The sequence below is a fragment of the Pongo abelii genome, chromosome 16, assembly GCF_028885655.2.
Source record: "Pongo abelii isolate AG06213 chromosome 16, NHGRI_mPonAbe1-v2.0_pri, whole genome shotgun sequence".
Lineage (NCBI taxonomy): Eukaryota > Metazoa > Chordata > Mammalia > Primates > Hominidae > Pongo > Pongo abelii.
In genome coordinates this window covers 20,296,059-20,319,939 of record NC_072001.2, presented here as the reverse complement: position 1 = coordinate 20,319,939, position 23,881 = coordinate 20,296,059, and the positions used below count along the sequence as shown (strand labels likewise).

Genomic DNA, 23,881 nt, shown 5'->3' with positions numbered 1-23,881 from the left:
CAAAAGATTTAGCTAGTTCACAGAAAACACTATGCTTTGGAGTTTTTGACTTTATGAGTTTTGTTACAGCGCTGACATTCATTCTTTTGTGCATTCAATTTATTCAAATCTAGAGCACATCGTGTGTTGGGCAGAAGGCAACGTACTTGAGGATTCAGTGGTCAACGATACAGAAAAGGGTGCTGTCCTTGGGCACTAATGGGTCTTGGGCTACTACAAGTAAGGAGGCAGTGGCAGTAGGTGGAATGAGGGCTGTGGGGTCCTGGCATCATGGATACCAGTTTGGGCTTGGAATGAAAAAGGAGGCTTCCTTGGAGAACAGCGGTCTAAGCTGAGACCGCTGTAGGAATAGTAGTTAAGGAGGAGACAGGAAGAAGAGCTTTCCAGGAAGACAGCACAACATAGGCAAAGGCCTGGAAAGGAGAGAGAGTACATTCCCTCTGAGAACCTTGATGAGGTGAAAAGATCAATGGTGTCACATGATAAGGCTAGAGAGGAGGGCAGGGGTGACAGCACAAGGCCATTGGATTCCATGTCTTGCAGATGAACAATGGGAGTTCCTTTCTAGGCACTAACACAGCAGTGACTTGGCTCTTTTGATTTCCATAATGTAAATCTTGTTGCAGTGGAGCTCCTATTGATTGCATTTTTAAAAAGCTGACGTTGGAATAAAAATTTCCTGGTCACCTAAGGGCTGGTGTGTTGCACCTTCTGAATCACTGTCTAAAGACATTTAGTCCCCTTGTGTGTGAAGTCATTCGTGATGCCACTGGAGCAGACCTAATCGGTTCATGCTCATTAATTGAATTCCTTATATAGATGCCCTGAGTGTGTGTTTTCCATATTGTTTCTATCAGACAGAAGAGAACAATTTTTATAGGTTTTATTGCTTTATCCATTTTTTATTAATAACAGATCATTGGATATTTTGACCAGAGTCTCTTGGGCTGCCGTGAGTTAAAAAATTTGCAGTAAAAAAAAAAAAAAGAAGTGTAAGTCACCACCACTAAATTACAAATATTTCTGTAACTCAGGGGTCAGCAAACCAGGGCTTATAGGTGAAATCCATATGGCTGCCTGTTTTTGTAAATAAAGTTTTTCTGGAAAAAAGTCTTGTTCATTTGTTTACATTATCTATTACTGCTTTAATGGGACAAGGGCTGATTTTAGTAGTTGCTACAGAAACCTTATGGCCACAAACCAAAAATATTTACTTATTGGCCCCTCACACCTGCCCGTCACAAGGAAAGGCTAATCCTGTACCCTGCCAATAAGACGTAGCCAAAGAGAGGACAGAAGAGAGCAAGATTTTACTGGTCTTCAGCAGTGACTAGAAAGACCTAAGTGATCAACCAAGTTACTGAGTATTTTTTCAGAGGAGAATCCAGTACACTAATGAAAAAGAAGCAGCCTAGATTCTTCTTTTGAGAGTTTTCATATTGCAGATGTCTTTGATGAATGTATTATAGAATGTTTACATCTTAAAGTCTTTAGATTTTAGTCCATTTGTCTTTGAACCTAAGAAAAAAAAAACACAAAAAGCCATTTTATTCATTTGATATTTCTCTTTTGGAAGGTTGGATGAGTATTCTGGTTAACAGTATTTGCAATTTGAGGGAAAAAAGTATTTTTGTTAAAAAAAATTCGGCCACTTTTCTGATAATGCAGTAACCTCTTACTAGGTTGGGGTGAATGAAAATAATTCTCCTAGTCTCTGGCTAATGTCCGGAGCTTCTGGTTCTCCTTCAAACTTTATGACAAAACTGAAGCAATGTGAGCTGGAGTTGAAATAGGTTAAATATGAGGCCTGAAGTAGGTTTTGTATGAAATACATTGTTTTCTTTCGCTCACCTTTCCTCCTTCTTCCAGAATGTGGGAATAAATGGGGACACAAGGTGTGTAGAAGAGTTAGAGAATGTTCATAAAAAGTCATCATTAAAGGGGGGCTACTTGGGTAGCTTTAAATTAATTCTTAAGATAGCAGTTCATGCGGTGGGTCAGGACCTCTAAGAGGCTGGGTCATAACCCATGTGCAGAAAGACTAAGTTTTAATTTTGATTGACATGATGCTAATATATCAGTTTAACTTGTTCTTTCTAGTCACTGAGAAAGTACAAGTAAATATTTGGCTGGATTCAGTCATTAGTTATCAAAGAATGTAGAATCCATTAAGCTGATGCCTAAATCTTCAGCCTGTTGCTTATAGGACTCTAATATCTAAACTAAAAATGGCTATTTTGCATGAAAGTGTTCATTCTAGTGAAGGGACTAATTTTTTTTAAATGACGTAAGTGTAAAACATTCATAGTAGACAGAAATGAGTGAAAAGTTGGTGAAAATGTGTAATTTTAAGAAGAAACCCAATATTTACTTTGCATTTCATCGGGTATGTGGTTCAGCTTTTACTTAAAATGACAAACTACTCTGTTCCAATAAGTTGAGCACTTAAGCAGTCACTAGGAAAATTTTCACAGTTATTGTACTTATGGTAATACTGCTCACAACATTATTAGATTACTCTAGAATTAATATCAGGTTCATTTTTAATTATCCAAGAAAAATTTTATTAGTGCTTACTTATGTATTATTTTTGACCCTCAAACAATATTAGCTGTCAGATCACTTGTATCTAAATAAATTTTGGCTGCGCAAAGAACCAACAAAACCACCATCCCAACAACGAAGGCAAACGTTTAAAAGACAAAAATAAATTGCCATTATTAATGGTATTAAAAAGAATGTGCCATCAATAGGCTATTGCTAATTTGTAACAACATGACTAGCAGAGAACATTTCTACAAATTTGGATTATTTACCTTTCTATAAGAAAGAGCTTTATTAAATGAAAGTGTATATAATAGTGTAAAATAATGCTTAGCAAAGTATTCCTAGGTAGAAATACTACTGCAATATTGGTTAAGAATTTGTGGGGACTTACTTTTCTAGAAATAAATGGCTTAAAGCACTTGATATTTCTTTCTTTCCAAGCAAATTTGATTTCCCACTTACATCATGCTTATGAAATAAAAATATTTAATAACCTCTTTTTTACAGATAGTAATACAGTTTAACTTTAAAAGCTTCCTTACTGATACAGAAAAACTGTTCTGATTCAAATCAGAGGGTTATTTAAAAATACATTTTTTTGTAATCTGTCTCCCATAGAAATATTTGATGAATGGATTACATGCAAAAGCTCTAATGGCCACTCTCTCCTGTAATTTGGGTCACTTTTGGTAAATAGGAAATAAATGCCCACTTATAATTAATTATATGGACACATTGGTATGTAAAATATTTTAAAATCTTGTAATCAAGTCTAGTAGAGTCTTTTAATGTAATATTTATTTGGGAAAGTGATTGCAAGCTTTCTCTCAAATTTCATGAAGTTTTTGTTCACTTAGCCATGTGGCTCAAAATTGCCATTGCTTTATATAGTATGTAAGTTTACCTATTTGTAATTAACTGCAGATGTACAAAGTCCATTGATGGCTTAGGGTAAGAATCTGTCCTTATTGTTCATTCTGGGGAGCAGTGCTTCCATCCTTTTCTGAAGTCTTGAATATTCATCTTATTCTATAATTATAGAGGGTAAAGGAGAATGTGAAAAAATGACTTCTGGGAATACCATGCTCCACTTTACCCAATCCCACCTACTTCACCCACCCGCATACATAAACAGAGCAGGTGTGGTCCAGGCAAACCCAGCGTTGTCAGTGTTAAGGCAAATAAATGGCTTAGCACCTCAGTCCCCCTTTTGATGTTTGTTTCTGTATTTAAATGTGTTTGAGGTTTTCAACATCCCCAGAACACTGGGTGTTAAGAGGCAGAAAACATGCAATTTATAGCAGATGGGCACAGCCTTTCCTGGCAGTGCTGCTGAAATGGGATCAATCAGCAGCACTTCATGCTCCATTTGTCCGAAAGAAACCCACCTGGGGAGCCCTGGGGAGCTGTGCCTATTAGGAAAACACCTTAACATGTTTTTTAAAATAAAAATTCGCCAGTTGGCATTAATCAGGAAGAAAATGGTTTCTCCATTAACCCTCTCCCATTTGCCTTTCTCTTATCTTTTTTTTTTCCTTTATGTTTTGAACCATGATCCTTTATTCTTTTTACTCATAAAAGACACAGCCCAGGGAAGCCACACAGCATGCTCACTCATAAGGCTTAAACTTTCAAACTTTTTTCTCCCTAATTTTTGATCTCACCTTTCTGCAGACCTTATTTGGCAAAGACCATACTCCTCTCTTTTCATTTTCCATCTGCCGACGCTGCCTTCTTTTTGATTTTCTGGGCCTCTCCCTCTCCTTAATTTTAGAGTGTGTTAGGCTAGGAGGGAGCATTATGAGTTGGGGCAACCTTCACTGCTCAATAAACCTAAGACCAGACAGAGTGAGTTTTCGGGGATGATGAAATCAAAGCCACGTGCTTTGGAGGTACCACAGTGGCCTTGAGTTAATCACTTTTATTTCTCTGATTCCTGAAACTTTCCTAGGTGTAAAGTGGATATCTCCACACCCCCTCTGAAGCAAGCCAACTGCCTGGAGCTGCTGCTGGACAGCTGTCTGGGGACAGCGAAAGAAAGCAGATTACCCAGCCATAGGTGAGTGTTGTGCCTTATTGTACATGCTCCCTCCTCCCACCTTCTCTTTGAAAACAAAGCTTTGAATTGAAAAACTGCATCAAAAGAGATTTTTGTCCCAAGTTTTGTTGTACGTTATAAAGCAAGACATCAGACTTAGGGTTTAATGCATTAGTGAAAAGGTGACAGTAGAATTAGAGTTGGTCTTGCTATTTTAAAAGCCAAATAGGTATTCTGAATTTTTAGCTTTTAGCAAGCCTTTGGGGAATGTTGACATCCTCAAAGAAGCAGACTCCTGCTTAGCCTGTGTGTGTAAATAGAACTTTTAATAGAAGTTCACAAATAACTTTACCAGCCATTCATGTTTGCAATGTTGTGATACCTTTGCAGAATTTCTCAGGATCAAGTGAGAACCTAACTAAAATGTGGCAATGTAAGGAGCAGAGCAGGAAGAACCTTTAAGTCGGAAACTTACAAAAAGTCAATTTCATAGTCAGTTTCTTTGGTCCTTCCACAACCACTTCTGGGATCTGTTTTCTCTACAATGGAGGTAACAACAATAGCTATTTCAGAGCAGGAAAAGGCTTAGAGCAGTGCTAGAATATGGTCCTGGCTATATGAAGTTTAGCTATTTGTATATTGTAACAAACCTACAGTGTATTTTTTTAATTGGTAGTAACAGATTTCTTTTGGAAAAGTAGGAGCCTCCTGTCCAGGGAACACCTGCAGTTCCCACTAAGTGAACACTGGTGTCTGCTAACCTTTGCTTCTATTTTCTCAATAATAACTGTCAAGCTGTTCCTTTATTTAGCAATTTTATTTACATTTTTTTTTCTCCTTTGTGTTTTCTTGAGACAGAGTCCCTCTCTGTGGCCCAGTCTGGAGTGCAGCAGCGCCATCATAGCTCACTGCCACCTCCACCTCGGGCTCTAGCATCAGCCTTCAGGGTAGCTGGGACTACCCGCGGGGCCCACCACGCCCGCCTGATCTTTGTGGTTTTTGTTTTGTTTTTCAGTTTAGAGGCCCGGTTTCGGTGGTGAATCAGGCCTGCAGTTTTAGCACTTTGGGAGGCCGAGGCAGGTGGATCACTGAGGTCGGAAGCTCCAGATCAGCCTGACCAACATGCAGAAACCCCATCTCTACTAAAAATACAAAATTAGTCAGGCATGGTGGCACATGCCTGTAATCCCAGCCACTAGGGAGACTGAGGCAGGAGAGTCCCCTAAACCTAGAGGCGGAGGTTGCAGTAAGCCGAAATCACACCATTGCACTCCAGCCAGGGCAACAAGAGTGAAACTTCGTCTCAAAACAAAAAACAAAACAAAACAAAAAAACAGAAAAACAAAAAAACAAAAAATAAAACAACATAAAAATAAAGAAATCGGGTTTCACCATGTTGCCCAGGCCGGTCTGGAACTCCTAGGATCAAGTGATCCCTGGCGCTCGACCGTCCAAGGTCCTGAAACTATAAGCGTGAGCCACCATGCCAGGCCGATCTATTCCTTTCTGATTAATAAAGTGGGCCCCGCGCGGTGGCTCACGCCTGCAATCCCAGCAGCCTGGGAGGCCTAGGCAGGCGGATCACCCGAGGTCGGGAGCTCCAGGCCAGCCGGACCAACATGGAGAAAGCCCGTCTCTACCCAAAAAACAAATAAATAAATAAATAAATAAATAAATAAATAAATAAAAACTCAGGCGGGCATTATGGCTCACAAATGCAATCCCAGCCACTCGGGAGGCTGAGGCAGTAGAACCATCCAAACCCAGGAGGCGGAGGCCACAGCCGGCCGAGACCGCGCCACTGCATTCCAGCCTGGGAAACGAGTGAAATTCCGCCCGAAAAAAAAAAAAAGAGAGAGAGACCGGTTTCACCATGTTGCACAGGCCAGTCTGCAACTCCTAGGCTCCAGTGATCCACCGCGCTCGGCTGTCCAAAGGCTTCGGATCACAAGCGTGAGCCACCACGTCAGGCCGATCTATTCCTTTCTGATTAATAAAGTGGGCCGGGCGCGGTGGCTCAAACCTGCAATCCCAGCACCCCGGGAGGCCTAGGCGGGCAGATCACCCGAGGTGGGGAGCTCCAGGCAAGCCGGACCAACATGGAGAAACCTCGTCTCTACCCTCCCCCCCAAAAAAATCAGCCGGGCATTATGGCTCACACCTGCAATCCCAGCCACTCGGGAGGCTGAGGGAGGAGAACCACCCAAACCCGGGAGAGGGAGGCTACGGCGGGCCGAGACCGTGCCACTGCATTCCAGCCTGGGCAACAAGAGCGAAATTCCGCCCTAAGAAAAAAAAAAGAGAGACTGGTTTCACCATATTTCCCAGGCCAGTCTGGAACTCCTAGGCGCCAGTGATCCATCGCGCTCGGCCGTGCAAGGTCCTGAGACTACAAGGTTAAGCCACCACGCCAGGCCGATCTATTCCTTTCTGATTAATAAAGTGGGCCGGGTGCGGTGGCTCACACCTGCCATCCTAGTACCCCGGGAGGCCTAGGCGGGTGGATCACCCGAGGTCGGGAGCTCCAGACCAGCCGTACCAACATTGAGAAACTCCGTGTCTACCCAAAAACAAAAACAACAACCAAAAATTAGCCGGGCATTATATCTCACACCTGCAATCCCAGCCACTAGGGAGGCTGAGTCAGGAGAACCACCCAAACCCGGGAGAGGGAGGCTACTGCGGGCCGAGACTGCACCATTGCATTCCAGCCTGGGCAACAAGAGCGAAATTCTGCCCTGCAATCCCAGGGCACGCCTGCAATCCCAGCACCCCAGGAGGCCTAGGCGGGCGGATCACCCGAGGTCGGGGGTTCCAGGCCAGCCGGACCAACATGGAGAAACCCCGTCTCTACCCAAAAAAAAAAAAAAAAATTAGCCTGGCATTATGGCTCAGGCCTGCAATCCCAGCCACTCGGGAGGCTGAATCAGGAGAACCACCCAAACCTGGGAGGCAGAGGCCACGGCGGGCCGAGACCGGGTCACTGCATTCCAGCCTGGGCAACAAGAGCAAAATTCCACCCTAAGAAAAAGAAAAAGAGAGAGAGAGAGACCGGTTTCACCATGTTGCCCAGGCCAGTCTGGAACTCCTAGGCTCCAGTGACCCACCGCGCTCCGCTGTCCAAAGTCCTGGGATCACAAGTGTGAGCCGCCACCCCAGGCCCATCTATTCCTTTCTGATTAATAAAGTGGGCCAGGCGCGGTGACTCACGCCTGCAATCCCAGCACCCCGAGAGGCCGAGATGGGCAGATCACCTGAGGTCGGCAATTTGAGACCAGCCTGAGCAACATGGAGAAACCCCGCTTCTATCAAAACAACAACAGCAAAACAAAATTAGCCAGGCATGATGGCTCATGCCTGTAATCCCAGCCACTCGGGAGGCTGAGGCAAGAGAACCACCCAAACCTGGGAGGCTGAGGCCTCGGTGAGAGGAGACCGCGCCACTGCACTCCAGCCTGGGCAACAAGAGCGAAATTCCGCCTTAAAAAAAAAAAGAAAAGACAGAGACCAGGTTTCACCTGTCGCCCAGGCTGGAGGGCAATGGTGCCATCTCGGCTCATGGCAACCTCTGCCTCCTGGTTTCAAGCGATTCTCCTGCCTCAGCCTCCCAAGTAGCTGGGACTACAGGTGTGTGCCCACATGCCCGGCTAATTTTTGTTTTTTTCTGGTAGAGATGGGGTTTTGCCACATTGGCAAGGCTGGTCTTGAATTCCCGACCTCAGACAACTCACCCGCTTCAGCCTCCCAAAGTGCTGGGATTACAGGCGTGAGCCACCGCACCCAGCGTTTATCTTTCTTTTCTCCTCCAAATCCCTGGCAAACAATGATCTTTACAGTTTGCCTTTTCCAGAATATCATATAAATGGAATCAATCATTCCAATTTATGTACGTAAGTTTTTCAAACTGCCTTATTTCACCTAGGAAGATGCATTTGAGATTCATCCATCTTTTGCATGATGCTCCTTTTTGTTAATGACTAGTATTCCATTGTAGAAATGTACTGCAGTTTGTTTAGACATTCACTTATTGAAGAACATGTTATTTGCTTCCAGTTTTGGGTGAATATGAATATGGCTGCTATGAACATTTGTGTACAGGTTTTGTGCGCACATAAGTTTTCAAATCAGTATGCAAATACCTAGGAACACCCTATTGTTGGATCATGTGATGAGACTATGTTTTTACTTTGTAAGAAGCTGCCAAACTGCTGTCCTAAGTGGTTGTACTATTTTGCTTTCCAACAAGCAATACATGAGAGTTTCCAGCACCCCACAGATTAACTATTAAAAGCAATTGGAATTTTCCTGATTTTGGATTTTAGCAATTTTGATAGGTGTCTAGTGGTATCTCATTGTTGATTTAATTTGAATTTCCAAAAAAATGACATTTAGCAAATTTTTATATACTGATTTGTCGTTTGTCGTCTGTATATATATTTTGTTGTTGTTGTTTGTTTTGGTTTTTTGGTTTTTTTTGAGATGGAGTCTTGCTCTGTGGCCCAGGCTGGAGTGCAGTGGCGCGATCTCGGCTCACTGCAAGATCTGCCTCCCGGGTTCATGCCATTCTCCTGCCTCAGCCTCCTGAGTAGCTGGGACTACAGGAGCCCGCCACTACGCCTGGCTAATTTTTTGAATTTTTAGTAGAGACGGGGTTTCACCGTGTTAGCCAGGATGGTCTCAATCTCCTGACCTCGTGATCCACCCGCCTCGGCCTCCCAAAGTGGTGGGATTACAGACGTGAGCCACCGCCCGGCCCCTTTTCCCATTTTCTAATTGGATTATTTGTTTTTCTGCTGAGGTTTTACAGTTTGTTACACGTTTTATACATGAGTTCTTTTGTGACTATTGGCTTGCAGATATTTTTAGTGGTCTGTAATTATTTTTATTCCTATTCCTAGTCTTTCATAGAGCAAACATTTTTAATTTTGATGGAATCCAACTTACCATTTTACCCATTTTCCCTTCAATGGTTCATGCTTTTGGTGTAAAACAAGAGAGCTACTTACTTAGCCTGCTATTTACTTAGCCCTAGATGCAAAGTTTTTCTCCTATTTCTTCTGAAGTTTAGCAGCTTTAGTTTTGCATTTAAGTGCATGATCCATTTTTTAGTTAATTGTTATAAAAATGTGAGGTTCAGGCTGAGGTTCAATTTTTTGGCCTATGGATGTCCAGTTGCCCCATCACCATTTACTGAAAAGGCTATCCTTCCTCTGTTGAGCTGCTTTTGCAACTTTGTCAAAGATCAACTGGTTTTTGCTCATTTTATAATTAGCTTGCTTAATTTCTTATTGTTGAATTTTAAGAGTCATTTGCATATTTTGAACACAAGTCTTTTGTGATTTGAAAATACATTCTCAGTCTATGACTTGCCATTTCACCTTAACTGACATAACATTTCACAAACTAAAAAGGGTTTTTTTTTTCTTTTAACAAAGCTTTCATCAATTTTTTGTTTCGTGGGGTTGTACTTAAAATTTCATCAAGGTACAAATATCTAACAAGGTCACATAGATTTTCTCCTGTGTTTTCTTCCACAACTGGTATAACTTTGTATTTCACATTTAGATTTATAATACATTTTGAGTTAATTTTGTGTAAGGTATAAGATGTGTGTCTAGGTTCAATTTTTAGGGGAGAGGACGTATGTATGTCTAATTGTTTTAGCATCACTTGTTGAGAAGACTATCTTCTCTTCATTGAATTGCCTTTGTGAGATATATATATATATATATATCAGTTGACTATATTTGTGAGTCTGTCCCTGGGCTCTCTATTCTGTCCCATTGGTCTGTGTGTCTGTTCTTTCACCAATACCATGCTGTCTTGATTGCTTTAGATTTATAGAACATTGTGATGTATTTAATATCAGGTAGTGCAAGTCCTATAACTTTGTTCTTCTTTAATATTGCATTGGTCTTTTGCCCTTCTATAAAAAATTTAGAGTAAGTTTGCCAATATCTTCAAAATAGCCTTCTTGAATTTTGATTAGGATTGTGTTGAATCTATAGAACAAGTTTGAAAGAATTGGCGTTTTAACAATATCGATTCCTCCAATATAGGAATATTGACTACATTTCCATTTAATCAGATCTTCTTTGATTTCTGTCATCAGTGTTTTGTAGTATTTTGCATACACATACTGTAAAATAATGTTTCAGCTTTATACCTCAGTACTTCATTTTTTGTATGTGCATACTGTTTTAAATGTTTTCTAAAGTAAATTTCAAATTTTAATTGTCCTTTTTTGTTATATATAATAACAATTGACTTTTGTATGTTATACATGTATCTAATGACCTTGATATATCCACTTAAGTCCAGAAGTTACATTCATTTCAATTTCCTACATAGACTATCATTTCATTTGTGAATAAAAGTTGGTTTCTTTCTTTCCAATCTATGTAATTTTTCTTCTTGTCTTATTTCCCTGACTAAGACTTCCAGTATGATGTTAAGTATGAGGAGTTAGGGAGGACATATTTGACTTCTTTTTTTTTTTTTTTTTTGAGACAGAGTCTCACTCACTCTGTTGCCAAGGCTGGAGTGCAGTGGTGCGATCTCGGCTCACTGCAATCTCTGCCTCCTGGGTTCAAGGGATTCTCCTGCCTCAGCCTCCTGAGTAGCTGGGATTACAGGTGCCTGCCACCACACCCAGCTAATTTTTTGTATTTTTAGTTGAGACGGGGTTTCACCATGTTGGTCAGGCTGGTCTCAAACTCCTGACCTTGTGATCTGCCCACCTTGGCCTCCCAAAGTGCTGGGATACAGGCGTGAGCCACCGCGCCCGGCCTTGACTTCTTAATAATCTTAGAAGGCAAATACTTAAGTCTCTTGCCATTAATTCTAACATTAGCCACAGACATCATACACATACTTTATTCGGTTAAGGAAGTTCCCATCTATTTGTAGTTGAGTGAGTTTCTTTAGATATTTTAATTACAAGTGGTGTTGGATTTTGTTCAAAGCTTTTTCTGCGTCTGTTGATAAGATCATACAGCTTTTCTTATTTAGTCTGTTATGAGGAATGTACATATATGTGTGTGTATATATATATCCACATTTATTTTTGTGCATGTATGTATACATTCTCAGCCACTTTTGCTGCTACAATGTATTAAAGGTCTTTGATAATTGCTTGTGCACTAGATCCCATCCGCTTTCACTCACTCAAACACTTTGCTTCTATAATAGTTTCCCTTTCTCTGGCATCTTCATTTTTTTGTCTTCCTGCACCATTCCAATCACCTCACAAGCATGCTGTATATACTGTCTCCACCAAAACACACAGGTGTGCATGCACAAACACATACATACATATGCACCTCTCTGTATTAATCCAAGTTATCAATTTTTTACTGTACTTTCCTTTGTAGAAAAAATTATATGACTCATCTCTTAATTCTTTTGAATCTACTCTAAGATTTTTATCTCCACAACTCATCTGAAATCATTTTTGCCAAGGTTGCAGGTGACCTCCACCTTGAGAAATCTAATGGACAATTCTTTTCCTCTTAAATTTTCTGGCAGTACTTGACATGGCAAAGTTGCAAAAGCAACTCAATAGAAGGATAGCCTTTTCAGTAAATGGTGATGGTGCAACTGGACAGCCATAGGCCAAAGACATCCCTGTGTCTTTATCCTTCATTTGAAGGAAAGAAGACAGGGGAACAGGAGGGGGATATAATACTCTCCAAGTTTTCATACCTTCCTTCTCAGGCAGTTTGCTAGGCTTATTCTTCTTCTTCCGCCCGACCTCCTAACATAAGAAAACATTAATCTTTAGTTCCTGTTAATGATCTTTCTGCTATTCATATTCATGTTAATAAGTGATTCCATCTGTTACAGGTATTAGTTAGATAGCATGCATCTGAACAGAACACACCCCAAATTTATCTTTCCTTCCCTGTATTCCATTGTTGAATTCCCTCAAAATTTCCACTGAAATCTCTAATCTTATGCTTAATATTCTCCCAAACAAATTCTTGATTACAGCAATCCATTTCCACTAACATTCTCCTCCTTTAGTCCTACCCATCTCAGTTGACATCAGCTTCTAGTTGCTGAGACAAAAATACTTAAAAATTACAATTCTTTCCACTTTCCCATACCCCTGCATAGCGAAGCCATGAACAAATCTCATCTGCTCTAACTTTAATATATATTCCCAGTCTTGCCACTTTTCATTATTCCTGACACTCGTATCCTTAACCAAGCTGTAATTACCACTTTCCTGGAATAATTAGAATAGTTTCTTAATTGGTTTTTATTTACTTCTGTTCTTGGCTCCCTGCAGCCTATTCTTCACACAGCAGCTAAGGTGATCATTTAATGTAGAACTCAGATCTAATGGCAAAATTTCTATACCACTTGGAACAAAATCCAAATGCTTGCAGGGATCTGGTGTCTATGCACTTTGATGCTCATTTGCTCTTGCGCTGCTCACTCTCCTCTATTCTGGCCTTCTGACGTTGCTTACTCTTCTCCTAGATTTTCCCTTGGTTCCTTCATTTACTTAATTCTGGTCTGTGCTGAAGTATCTCTTTAAAAAGCACTTCCCAGAACACTCTAGCAAAACAAACAAACAAAAAAAGCCCCTCTGCCACACCCAATCTCTTCACTCTTTCTTTTTTCTCCTTTGCACTTATTACCACCAAAAATTCTATCACGTATCCAATTATTTACTTGTTTACTGTATATTGTCTCTCATTAGAAAATATGCTTCATCTGGATGGCTGTTTTACCTGTGTAGCTCCATAACTATATTTCCTGAAGGGTTCCTGTCCTACAGGTGGCACTCAAATATTTACTGCATGACTAAATGAATGAATCGAAGGAGGGGGCAAGAGACACAGGTGTGTTCCCATTCTCTAGGATTTTTAAAACATAATGACACTACTTGTAAAAACAACAAAACGCCAAAAACACAGTTATAAAGAGTGTAGAAATTAGTAAATAATCCCTGTGTACCCCCCTAAAAGGTAAGAGTTCTTATGGAAAGGTGGGGAACCTGTTGTACACAAGTTATAAGAACATGTGTCAGTGACTGTGGACCAAAGGGAAGCATGGCCTACAGCCACAATGTCTATACATTCTTATTAAATTATTAAAGTCCTGGAGTACTCAGATATATGGAGTCTCATTCAACCATGGATGAAACATACACAAAGATATTTCTGATCCTACATTAATACATCCATGAGATAGTGTGACATTTAAAATTATTGTAGAATTTCTGAATAACTAAAAAAAGAGTCATTTGCTACATGTATATATATGTAGATTTTTAAATATAGTTAATTTAAAAATTGGGAATTTCAGGGGCAATTACACAAGTTATTCTAAGGCAAGATATTATAGTGGTAAATCTGTCAAGCTTTGGAATGAAAGTAAAAAAATGAAGAACCTCAAAGAACCATTTTTACTTATACTTCATATCTTCTTTTGAGAAGTATCTGTTCATGTCATTTGTGCACTTTTTAATGGAGTGGTTTGGGTTTTTTTTTTCTTTGTAAGTTTGAAGTTCTGTATAGATGCAGGATATTAGACCTTCACTAGATGCATAGTTTGCAAAAATTGTCTCCCATTCTGTAGGTTATCTGTTTACTCTGTTGATAGTTTCTTTTGCTGTGCAGAAGCTCTTCGGTTCAATCAGATCCTGTTTGTCAATTTTCACTTCTGTTGCAATTGTTTTTGGCATCTTCATCATGAAAGCTTTGCCCGTACCTATGTCCTGAATGGTATTGCCTAGGTTGTCTTCCCATTATCCTTAGCAAACTAATGCAGGAACAGAAAATGAAACACTGCATGTTCTCACTTACAGGTGGGAGCTAAATGATGAGAACACAGAGCGAATAAAACAAATAATGAATGGGTACTAGACTTAATACCTGGATGATGAGATAATCCCTGGGGTTTGTTGTACGGATTCTCACATCACCTAGAAGCCTAGTACTGATTAATTATTTTTCCTGATCCACTAATATCTCCATAAATATGCATGGACTAATGATTATTCTAGATACTAGATAATAAATACCACATAGCATATGCCCATGAGCTATCTCTCTCCAAGATGTGACATCACTGATTTCAAATTTTATTTTATTTTATTTATTTATTTTTTTGAGACGGAGTCTCACTCTGTCGCCCAGGCTGGAGTGCAATGGTGCAATCTCAGCTTACTGCAAGCTCCTCCTCCCAGGTTCACGCCATTCTCCTGCCTCAGCCTCCCAAGTAGCTGGGACTACAGGTGCCCGCCACCACGCCTGGCTAATTTTTTGTATTTTTAGTAGAGGCGGGGTTTCACCATGTTAGCCAGGATGGTCTCCATCTCATGACCTCGTGATCCACCCGCCTCAGCCTCCCAAAGTGCTGGGATTGCCACCACACCCGGCCTTTATTTTTTTTATTTGTATTTTCTAAATTTCCACAATACATTTTTATTACACTCAAAGTCGAAAATCAAAATGGCAAAGTAGGTCAGAAAGACTGAAGATGAAGAAAACTGGAAAAAGGCTAGCCTATTTTTAGAAGAAATCTAATGATTGCCTCTGTATAAGTAATTTCAGTAGAAGGACAGTCTTTAGAAACCAAGATAATGATTGAGAAGCAAACAGAAATTTAATCAGGAAGGAATTATGGAAAAATGCACATGGTAACAGGGCAGATCACCTGAGGTCAGGAGATCGAGACCATCCTGGCCACCATGGTGAAACCCCATCTCTATGAAAAATACAAAAATTAGCTGGGGGTGGTGGTGCGTGCCTGTAGTCCCAGCTACTGGGGAGGCTGAGGTGGGAGAATCACTCAAACCTGGGAGGCAGAGGCTGCAGTGAGCTGGGATTGTGCCATTGCACTCCAGACTGGGCAACAAGAGCGAAACTCTGTCTCAAAAAAAAAAAAAAGTGTACTGGATAATTATTTATCTTTTTTTTTTTTTTTGAAATGGAGTTTCACTCGTTGCCCAGGCAGGAGTGCAATGGCTTGATGTTGGCTCACCGCAACATCTGCCTCCTGGGTTCAAGCAATTCTCCTGCCTCAGCCTCCCGAGTAGCTGGGATTACGGGCATGCGCAACCACGCACAGCTAATTTTGTATTTTTAGTAGAGACGGAGTTTCTCTATGTTGGTCAGGCCGGTCTTGAACTCCCAACCTCAGGCAATCCCCCTGCCTCAACCTCCCAAAGTGCTGGGATTACATGCATGAGACACTGCGCCCAGCAATTATTTATATTTAAAAAATTTTATTAGTGAAATGTTTCTTAATTTTGAAAAGCCCACTGATATAATAAAATCACCTTGTTAATCAATACATAATTTTTTTTTTTTTTGAGACAGGGTCTCACTCTGTCACTCCAGCTGGAGTGCAGTGGCACAATCACAGCTCACCGCAGCCTTGACCTCCCAGGCTCAAGTGATCCTCCCACCTCAGCCTCCCAAGTAGCTGGGACTACAGTTGCATATCACCATGCCCAGCTAACTTTTGTATTTTTTGTAGAGACGGTTTCGCCATACTGCCCAAGCTGGTCTTGAACTTCTGGGCTCAAGCAATCCACTTGCCTCAGCCTCCCCAAAGTACTGGGATTACATGCATGAGCCCCCAAGCCTGCCCAATAAATTTTTTTAAACGTCATTTAAAAGTTTTTCTCTGCCTCTCTACTCTGCCAACCAGGATCACCATTATCCTAAGGTTTTTGATTTTTTGTTTGTCCCATAGTTGTTGGATAGTTGCTAGTACCAACCAAATTACCTATTTCCTTGTTCACCTCTGGTGGGAGGCTGAATTCTCACAGTTCTCACCTACATGTGGGAACGAATATTTCTAGAAGTCTCTAGAAAACCTCTCTTCATGCTCTTTGTCCACATATGGATTGCATAACCATATGTAGTTATGAACCACATCATTGAATCCATTACTGGCAAAGGTGATGAAATTTCAGTCTAACCTTGGGGCTTCACCTGAGGCTTTTACCTGTGTGGGAGAGGACGAGAATGGGGATGTAACAAAGTCAGAATTCTACTAAAGAAGAAATACTGGATGGATGCTAACCACATCATCTACTATGCATACTGTTTTGCATGCATTTCTTGCTATCTCATTTCATTCTTATGAAAGCAAAATTTTATTATTGATTTATGGATTAAAGCAATAAATTGATGAATTTTATAAAAAGTGATTATGTTGTATTTCCAAGTTCATTCAGCTCAGTATGTATTTTATTTCTCTTGAAACTTCCTCTTTGACAATTTGCAAGTTTTGGGAGATTTTTCTGTTATGTTATTGATTTCTAGTTTGATTCATTTATGGTCACAGAGCGTATCTTACGTGGTTTCACTTATTTTAAATATATCAGTGTTTTGGTCGGTCATGACAACTCACACCTGTAATCCCAGCACTTTGGGAGGCCGAGGCAGGTGGATCGCTTGAGGTCAGGTGAGACCAGCTTAGCCAACATAGTGAAACCCCGTCTCTACTAACCATACAAAAATTAGCTGGGCATGGTGGTGGGTGCCTGTAATCCCAGCTACTTGGGAGGCTGAGGCACGAGAATCGCTTGATCCCGGGAGGCGGAGGTTGCAGTGAGCTGAGATTACACCATTGCACTCCAGCCTGGGCAAGAGTGAGACTTAGTCTCAAAAAAAAAAAAAAATATATATATATATATATATATATGTATATATGTTAGAGTTTCATAACCCAAGATATGGTCTATTTTGGTGAATGTCCCATAAATACTCAAAAAAAAAAGTGTATTCTGTATTGGCTGATGGTACCGTTCAGTTCTTCTGGAGCCCCTCATACTTGCTTTTTGTCTAGCGGGTTTATCCATTACTGAACAAGGGGTGTTGAAGTCCCCAACTATCACTGTGAATTTGTCTATTTTTTCCTTTTAGTTCTATCAGTTCTCAGATCATATACTTTGCAGTTGTGTTATTTGGTGTATGCACATATGTTGTCTTTTTGTGATCTGACCTCTTCATTGTTATGTAATGTACCTCTTTGTCTCTGGCAATTTTCTTTTGTCCTGAAGTTTACCTTGTCTGATAATAATTCATCCAATCCAGCTTTCTTTGGATTAGTATTTGCAAGATGTATCTTCTCCCATCCTTTTACTCTTAGTTTCCTGATAATTGATATTTACTGATACAAATTAAATTACTGTTAATTTACTGATACTGATATTTTAAGTGAGTTTCTTGTAGATAGCATTCATTTGGTTGGGTCATGTTTATAAATTCACTCTTGCAATCTTTTAGTTGGTGTGTTTAGACCATTTACATTCAATGTAACTGATATGTGAGATTATAAGTCAGTCATTTCATTGTCTTGATTTTTCATTTCCCCTTACCTGTCTTCAGTTGGGTTATTTGGACATTCTTTAGTAGTGTATTTATCTAGATTTTTGAGTGTCTCTTCATACCGTTTTTCAGTGGTTACTCTAAAAACTGCAATACACACATGGAGTTTATCACAGTCTACCAGTATCAACATCTACCACTTGAGGTGGAATGTGGATATTTAACCACTATTTAAGTCCCTTTTACTGCCCCAACCTTGCGATATAGGTATTTTAAATACTTCCTCTACATACACTGAGAAACACATCAATGTTGTAATTTATACTTTAAAATGACAAGTATAATTGGATATTATACTTGTCTTCCGTAATAACAAGCTCAGTGTCTACATACCTCCTCATTTACTCAACATCCATTCATCCATGAATTTAAGGTAGCCACTTTCCCATCCACCATGCATTCAATTCACCATCTGTGATCCTTGAAATTCACCTGAAACTTGTTTCTAATGTATTTGAGTCTGACCAAAAATCTCATATGCCTGTAGACTCATCCTCTGAGATCTATGCTCTTTTTCCTTTCCTTCTGAGTACTCTACTCAATGTCACAGGAATTACAAGGAAATTCCTACGACTGGCAGGAAGAAATGGTCCCCATCTCTGTGTGTGAATTATTCCCTCTAACCCTTTCACGGAGTTCTATTTCCAAGCTAAGGTAGCTTCCTAACATGCATGCACCACTTGATGCTCAGATGAAGACATGAAAGATTCTGTGGATCTTTAGAGTATACTCTGTGCAACTCCAGCACCATGGCCTCCTCAGACTTCCAACTCCTATCCCCTCAACTCAGGGAGACCACTAAGCTCCACATGGATTCCTCCTTCCTGCACTGCAGTCCGAAGTCTCTCCAGCCAGTAAACTGGGCAACTGCAGGGCTCACCTTGTTTGTTTAGCCTCTGTCAGGGATCAATTCCTGTGCTGCCTGATGTCCAGTGCCAGAAATCCATTATTTCATGTATTTTGTCTTGGTTGCTTGTTTCAGGCAGGAGGAGAAATTGGTCTCTTCTACACCATCTTGACTGGAATCAGAATTCTAAATTGACAGGTTTTTTCTGTCAGCACCTAAAAAAATGTCATTACATGTCATTGTAGAATTTGTCGTTTTTTCTTTCTTTTTTTAAGATTTTCTCTTCATCTTTGGTTTTCAGCTTGACTATGGTGTGCTTAGGTGTGGTTTTATTTCTATTTGCCCTGCTTGGGGTTGCTGAGTTTCTTCAATCTGTAGGTTGACAGCTTACATCAGATTGGTAGTGTCCTTGTCAACTATTTTTTCAGAGATTGCTTCTGTTCTGTTTTCTCTCTCTTCCTTTTTCTGGGACTCCAACTATACTCTACTAGAACTTTTGACAATGTCCTACATCTGTCTTATGCTCTATTCTGTTTGCTTTTTCTTCATATTTCTTACCTCTTGATTTTGGAATTTGAGTTTCTAGAACTGTGAAAAGAATAATTCCTGTTGTTTTAAGCCACTAAGTTTGTGATCATTTATTAGAGCAGCCCTAGAAGACTAACACAACTACCACATATCAAACTGAAATTGAACAACGAAGTAGATGGATGGCTGATGGTGGGAGCTAAGTTTCTCACCGTTGGAATGAGAAAATAAAGGCGAATGTGGTCTATGTGGTAATGGATTAGAGCTGGAGACATCAGGATGCACTCAGGAGTTTATGACATCTCATGAACCTTATAGTTATATATAAAAATATGTATAGATATGTGCATATACACAGTATACACACATATATCTCCCTGCTTCATTAGCTCAGTGGGCCAAGAACCAGTGACACCCCCAGGAGCCATAAGTACACCTAGAACCCAGATCTTGGTTTCTAACACCTTCTCCTATAGTAGAAACCAGCGCTCCTAGAAGAAATGGCTGATTCTATGGCTGGGACAAAGAATACAGAAGATGAATTGGAGCATCTTACAGTGCCAGAAAAAGAAGGAAGTGCTAAAAAAACAAAAACAAGACACAAAACCAAAAATGATGGGGGTATGTCAAAGGGACACAAAAATCAACTGAAAGAGCTCCTAATGGCTGAAGCTGGACAATTTGAGGAACAAAAAAAAGTAGTATTAGATTGTAATGCAAGTTATAAAATAAATATCCACAAGTCCATTCTGATACAGCTCCCATTTCCTTAGGTGTGGTCCTTGCACGATGACTTCCTTCCAAAGGAGTGTAGTATGGAGAAGGAGAAAAAAGGGCAACTTTACAGTGGAGAAAGTGGACGACACCTCCTCACCTAGGGGATCAAGGTTGATATCAACAGGAGGAAGTCACCCTGACAGTATGTATCCTTGATATGATGCGATGAGAATGGCATTTTACCTCTATGGTCTTTCTCCCCAAAATCAATAACGTGAGTCTAATAAGAAGAAAAATATCACACAAATCTCAACTGAGGGACAGTTTATAAAATAACTGACCAGTAACCCTCAAAAGTGTCAAGGTCATCAGAAATAAGGAAAAGAGATCCTAGAAGAAGGTTAAAAAAAACAGCAACAACAAAAAAGGAAAAACAGAAACAAAAACCAAGGAAAATCTGAGAAACTGTTACATGTCAGAGGAGCCTCAGGCGACGTGATGACTAAATGTGAAGTGAAATCCTAGATGGGATCCTGGAACAGGAAAAGAACAATGGGTAAAAGCTAAAGGAATTGGAATAAAGTATAGACTTCAGCTGATAACAATGAATCAATATTGCTTCATTAATTGTGATAAATGTATCAAACTATTATAAGTTGTTAATAATTTTCTAAAGAGTCTGAAGAGATTAACTGCCATTTATAATTAGCGGATCTTGTTTTTATCCTGATTAGAATAAATTAAGTAAAAAAGACATTTGTAAATCAATCTGGGAAATTTAATTTATGAGCTGCGTATAGATAGTGCCAAAAGATTTACCTTTAAATATGACTGAAATGCCAGAAAATAAAGATGATAATGTCATTGTGGTTACTTTTTTTATTTCTTAGAGACCCAAACTGGATAAGGGTAAAATGACACGTTAATTTAAAATAATTTAATAAAGAAAAAAAGAAAAAAGTGAAGCAAGTGTAGCAAGATCTTGAAAACTGCTGAACCTGGGAGACAGGAGTTTGGGAGTTTGTGACATGATTTTTTTTTTCTCCTTCGCACATGTTTGAACAGTTTCATGATATAATCATGACTTTTTCCATAGCGTCCTTTTGATAACTCCTATTCTGCATGTGATTGTAAATATTTTCAATTATGGAATATTCTATCCAAGTACAAATATCTATAATTTGAACACTGCAACCCAATTTTTTAGTATACTGCTTCTTCGATGTCCCTCAATCATGAGATACTTCAAGGCTGGGCACAGTGGCTCATGCCCATAATCCCAGGACTTTAGGTGGGGCCGAGGCAGAAGGATTGCTTGAACCCTGGAGCTTCAGCCCAGCCTGGGCAACAGAGTGAGGCCACATCTCTACAATCAATCAATCAATCATCCAGGTGTGGTGGTACACATTTGTAGTCTTAGCAACTCAGGAGGCTGAGGTGGGGGGATTGCTTGAGCCCAGAAGGTTGAGGCTGCAGTGAGCTATGATCATGTCACTGCACTCCCACCTGGGTAACAGAGTGAGACCCTGTCTCAAAAAATAATAAAAAATAAAAAATAAATATTTCTTAGTCAAGAAATGCTTCTAAGATTTAATAAGTTAATTTCTGAAAAATGCCTAAGTGACATTGCACTGGCATCTATTTCTACTTCTGTTACTCATTCTATCACTAACTTTGATTTTAAAGATCTTTTACCATATTTATCCTTCTGTTAGTGTTGCTATAAAATTTACAATTCTTTTAAGAGTATTCCTCATGTTTTGTTTGGCAGTAATAAAAAGAATAAAATACAAATGTCTTAATTTTCTGAATTGAAAGTAGATACAATAGTTACATTTGATTTGGAAAATTAAATCTGTCCCTCTAAGTAACAAAAGTAACACAGTCAGTAATAGCCCATCTTAAAGAAAGGGAGTTTTATGGTTTTTAAAAATTGCTTTTATATTCCTTCAAACAATTACAGAGTGCACCATATGCCTCTGGAAGGCTTTGCATGTCATTAGTGAAAATCTGGGTGATTCACTTTTCACTTCAACTTCCTACCAGCCCACTTCAACTTCTTACCAGCTCTCCCTCCTGTTCTTCCTTCCTTCTGTCCGTCCATCTGTCCTTCCTTCCTTCTGTCCATCCTTCCTCCCATCCGTCCTTCCTTTCTCGCTTTTTCTTTCTCCTTCCTTCTTTCCTTCCTTCCTTCCTTCTTTGTTTCCTATGTATCTGTATCTAAGAGTTAATCTTGATTTTGCCCTGTCACCTGTATACTGAGTGACAATAATCTGAATAAAAAAATGTTTAGATTGTCGCAATCAGAATTCAGAATCTTCAGGTACATCTCATAACATTTTTGGTCCTCAGCTTCTCCACCTGAAAATGGCAACACAATCCTGTTTGTTTGAAGCCAAGGAATTGGGCTAAATAACTATAACCTTAAGTTATGTAAGTCTCAATGACTAAATTTTATGAAAAATAATTTATTATTATTGCTTTTTATTAATTGTGTCCAAATGTCATGCACCTGGGATACTTTTAATAGTGCATGACATTTGGACAGGATTAACAAACACAGGCTTTTATTTTATATAAAATTGTAATGGTGCTGACATCAATAATGAATGACTTCAATCCTCAAATTGGTATAAATCCATGAAAGTTAAAAGTTAAAAGTCTGGACTAAATGTTTGTTTTGACTGTCTGTCCTTAAAGCTAAAAGCTAAGTGAACTGTGCAAACCTAACACTCGTCTCACTTTGCATAGGGTTCAGAGGGTTCCTGTCTTCTCGGGAATTATTTCAAAAGGGCACATTACCTAAGCTTTCCTATTTGCAATACAGTCTAGTGGGGGCTTTGTGGAGTATCCCTCAAATACTGGTCTCTGCTAAAATTTCCAGTTGATAGTAAAATATTTTAAAAAATTCTCTAGTTTATTGTGAAAAGCCAAAATGACAAGACTTTTTTAAAAAGGAGAATATTTTCCTTTCTTGATTAAAGAACAGACATTCCCCAGTACGCAGGAAATAAGTTCCCTCACTACCCTGTTACTTTGAAGTTATATAATTTTTCTTTCCCGAGGAATAGATGCTCAGTGAAAAAAGATCTGCAAAACATACAAAAGCATAAACAAGAAAATAATTCATCTAGTGTCTGACCACTCAGAAAATAAAACTGTTAGAATTGCTACATTTCTCCACATTTTTTCTGTCTTACTTTTTTTTTTTTTTAGACCGAGTCTGGCTCTGTCACCCAGGCTGGAGTGCAGTGGTGCGATCTCGGCTCACTGCAAGCTCCGCTTCCCGGGTTCAGGCCATTCTCCTGCCTCAGCCTCCCAAGTAGCTGGGGCTACAGACGCCCGCCACCACATCCGGCTAATTTTTTGTATTTTTAGTAAAGACGGGGTTTCACCGTGTTAGCCAGGATGGTCTCAATCTTCTGACCTCGTGATCCGCCCACCTCGGCCTCCCAAAGTGCTGAGATTACAGGTGTGAGCCACTGCGCCCAGCCTTTTCTATCTTACTTTTAAAACAGTATTTTTCTCATGTGCTTTTCCCCATCAGCCTGCAACAGTAAGGATTGTCTCGAAATCAAATCCAGCATCCCTGTCTGCCACTGGGAAGTCCGGGATCCTTATCACCTACTCATCTGACCAGCCCCATCTCTGTCACTAGTCCCTACGGCTCTGCAGCTCCTCCCTCGGCCTCAGCAGGGCACTCCTCACCCTCTGTGTGCTGCAGTGTGGGGCTGCCCTCCTCCCCATCTGGGCTCCCACTCTCTATGCCAGGTCACGCCACCCCTGCACAGAGGCCTCTCTACCTCACGTGAGTTGGGCCACTCCCTGTGCTGCCATCCTCCTTGC

General features: G+C 40.0%; 1 protein-coding gene and 1 long non-coding RNA gene across 3 annotated transcripts in view; one reads left to right on the top strand and one right to left on the bottom strand.

The window, feature by feature from the left end:
- LOC100433424 (multiple C2 and transmembrane domain-containing protein 2-like) overlaps positions 1–20,991 on the top strand; it is a 52,240-nt gene extending 31,249 nt beyond the window's left edge. The window contains exons 7-8 of one of the 2 annotated variants that reach the window (XM_054532384.2): positions 4,499–4,606; positions 20,092–20,991. In XM_054532384.2, the coding sequence (XP_054388359.1) occupies positions 4,499–4,606; positions 20,092–20,251 (268 nt within the window). In that variant the 3' untranslated portion in view covers positions 20,252–20,991. Of the gene's footprint in view, positions 1–4,498; positions 4,607–5,443; positions 6,229–20,091 lie in introns of those variants that run through there. The other variant, XM_063716500.1, reaches the window with a different exon arrangement.
- Positions 1,085–12,341, bottom strand: LOC129050406 (uncharacterized). Its single transcript, XR_008513997.2, has 3 exons — positions 12,290–12,341; positions 3,452–3,576; positions 1,085–1,518 (listed from the first exon to the last, which is right to left on the bottom strand). It is a non-coding gene; the product is annotated as an uncharacterized LOC129050406 (long non-coding RNA).
- Positions 20,992–23,881: the final 2,890 nt, after the last annotated feature.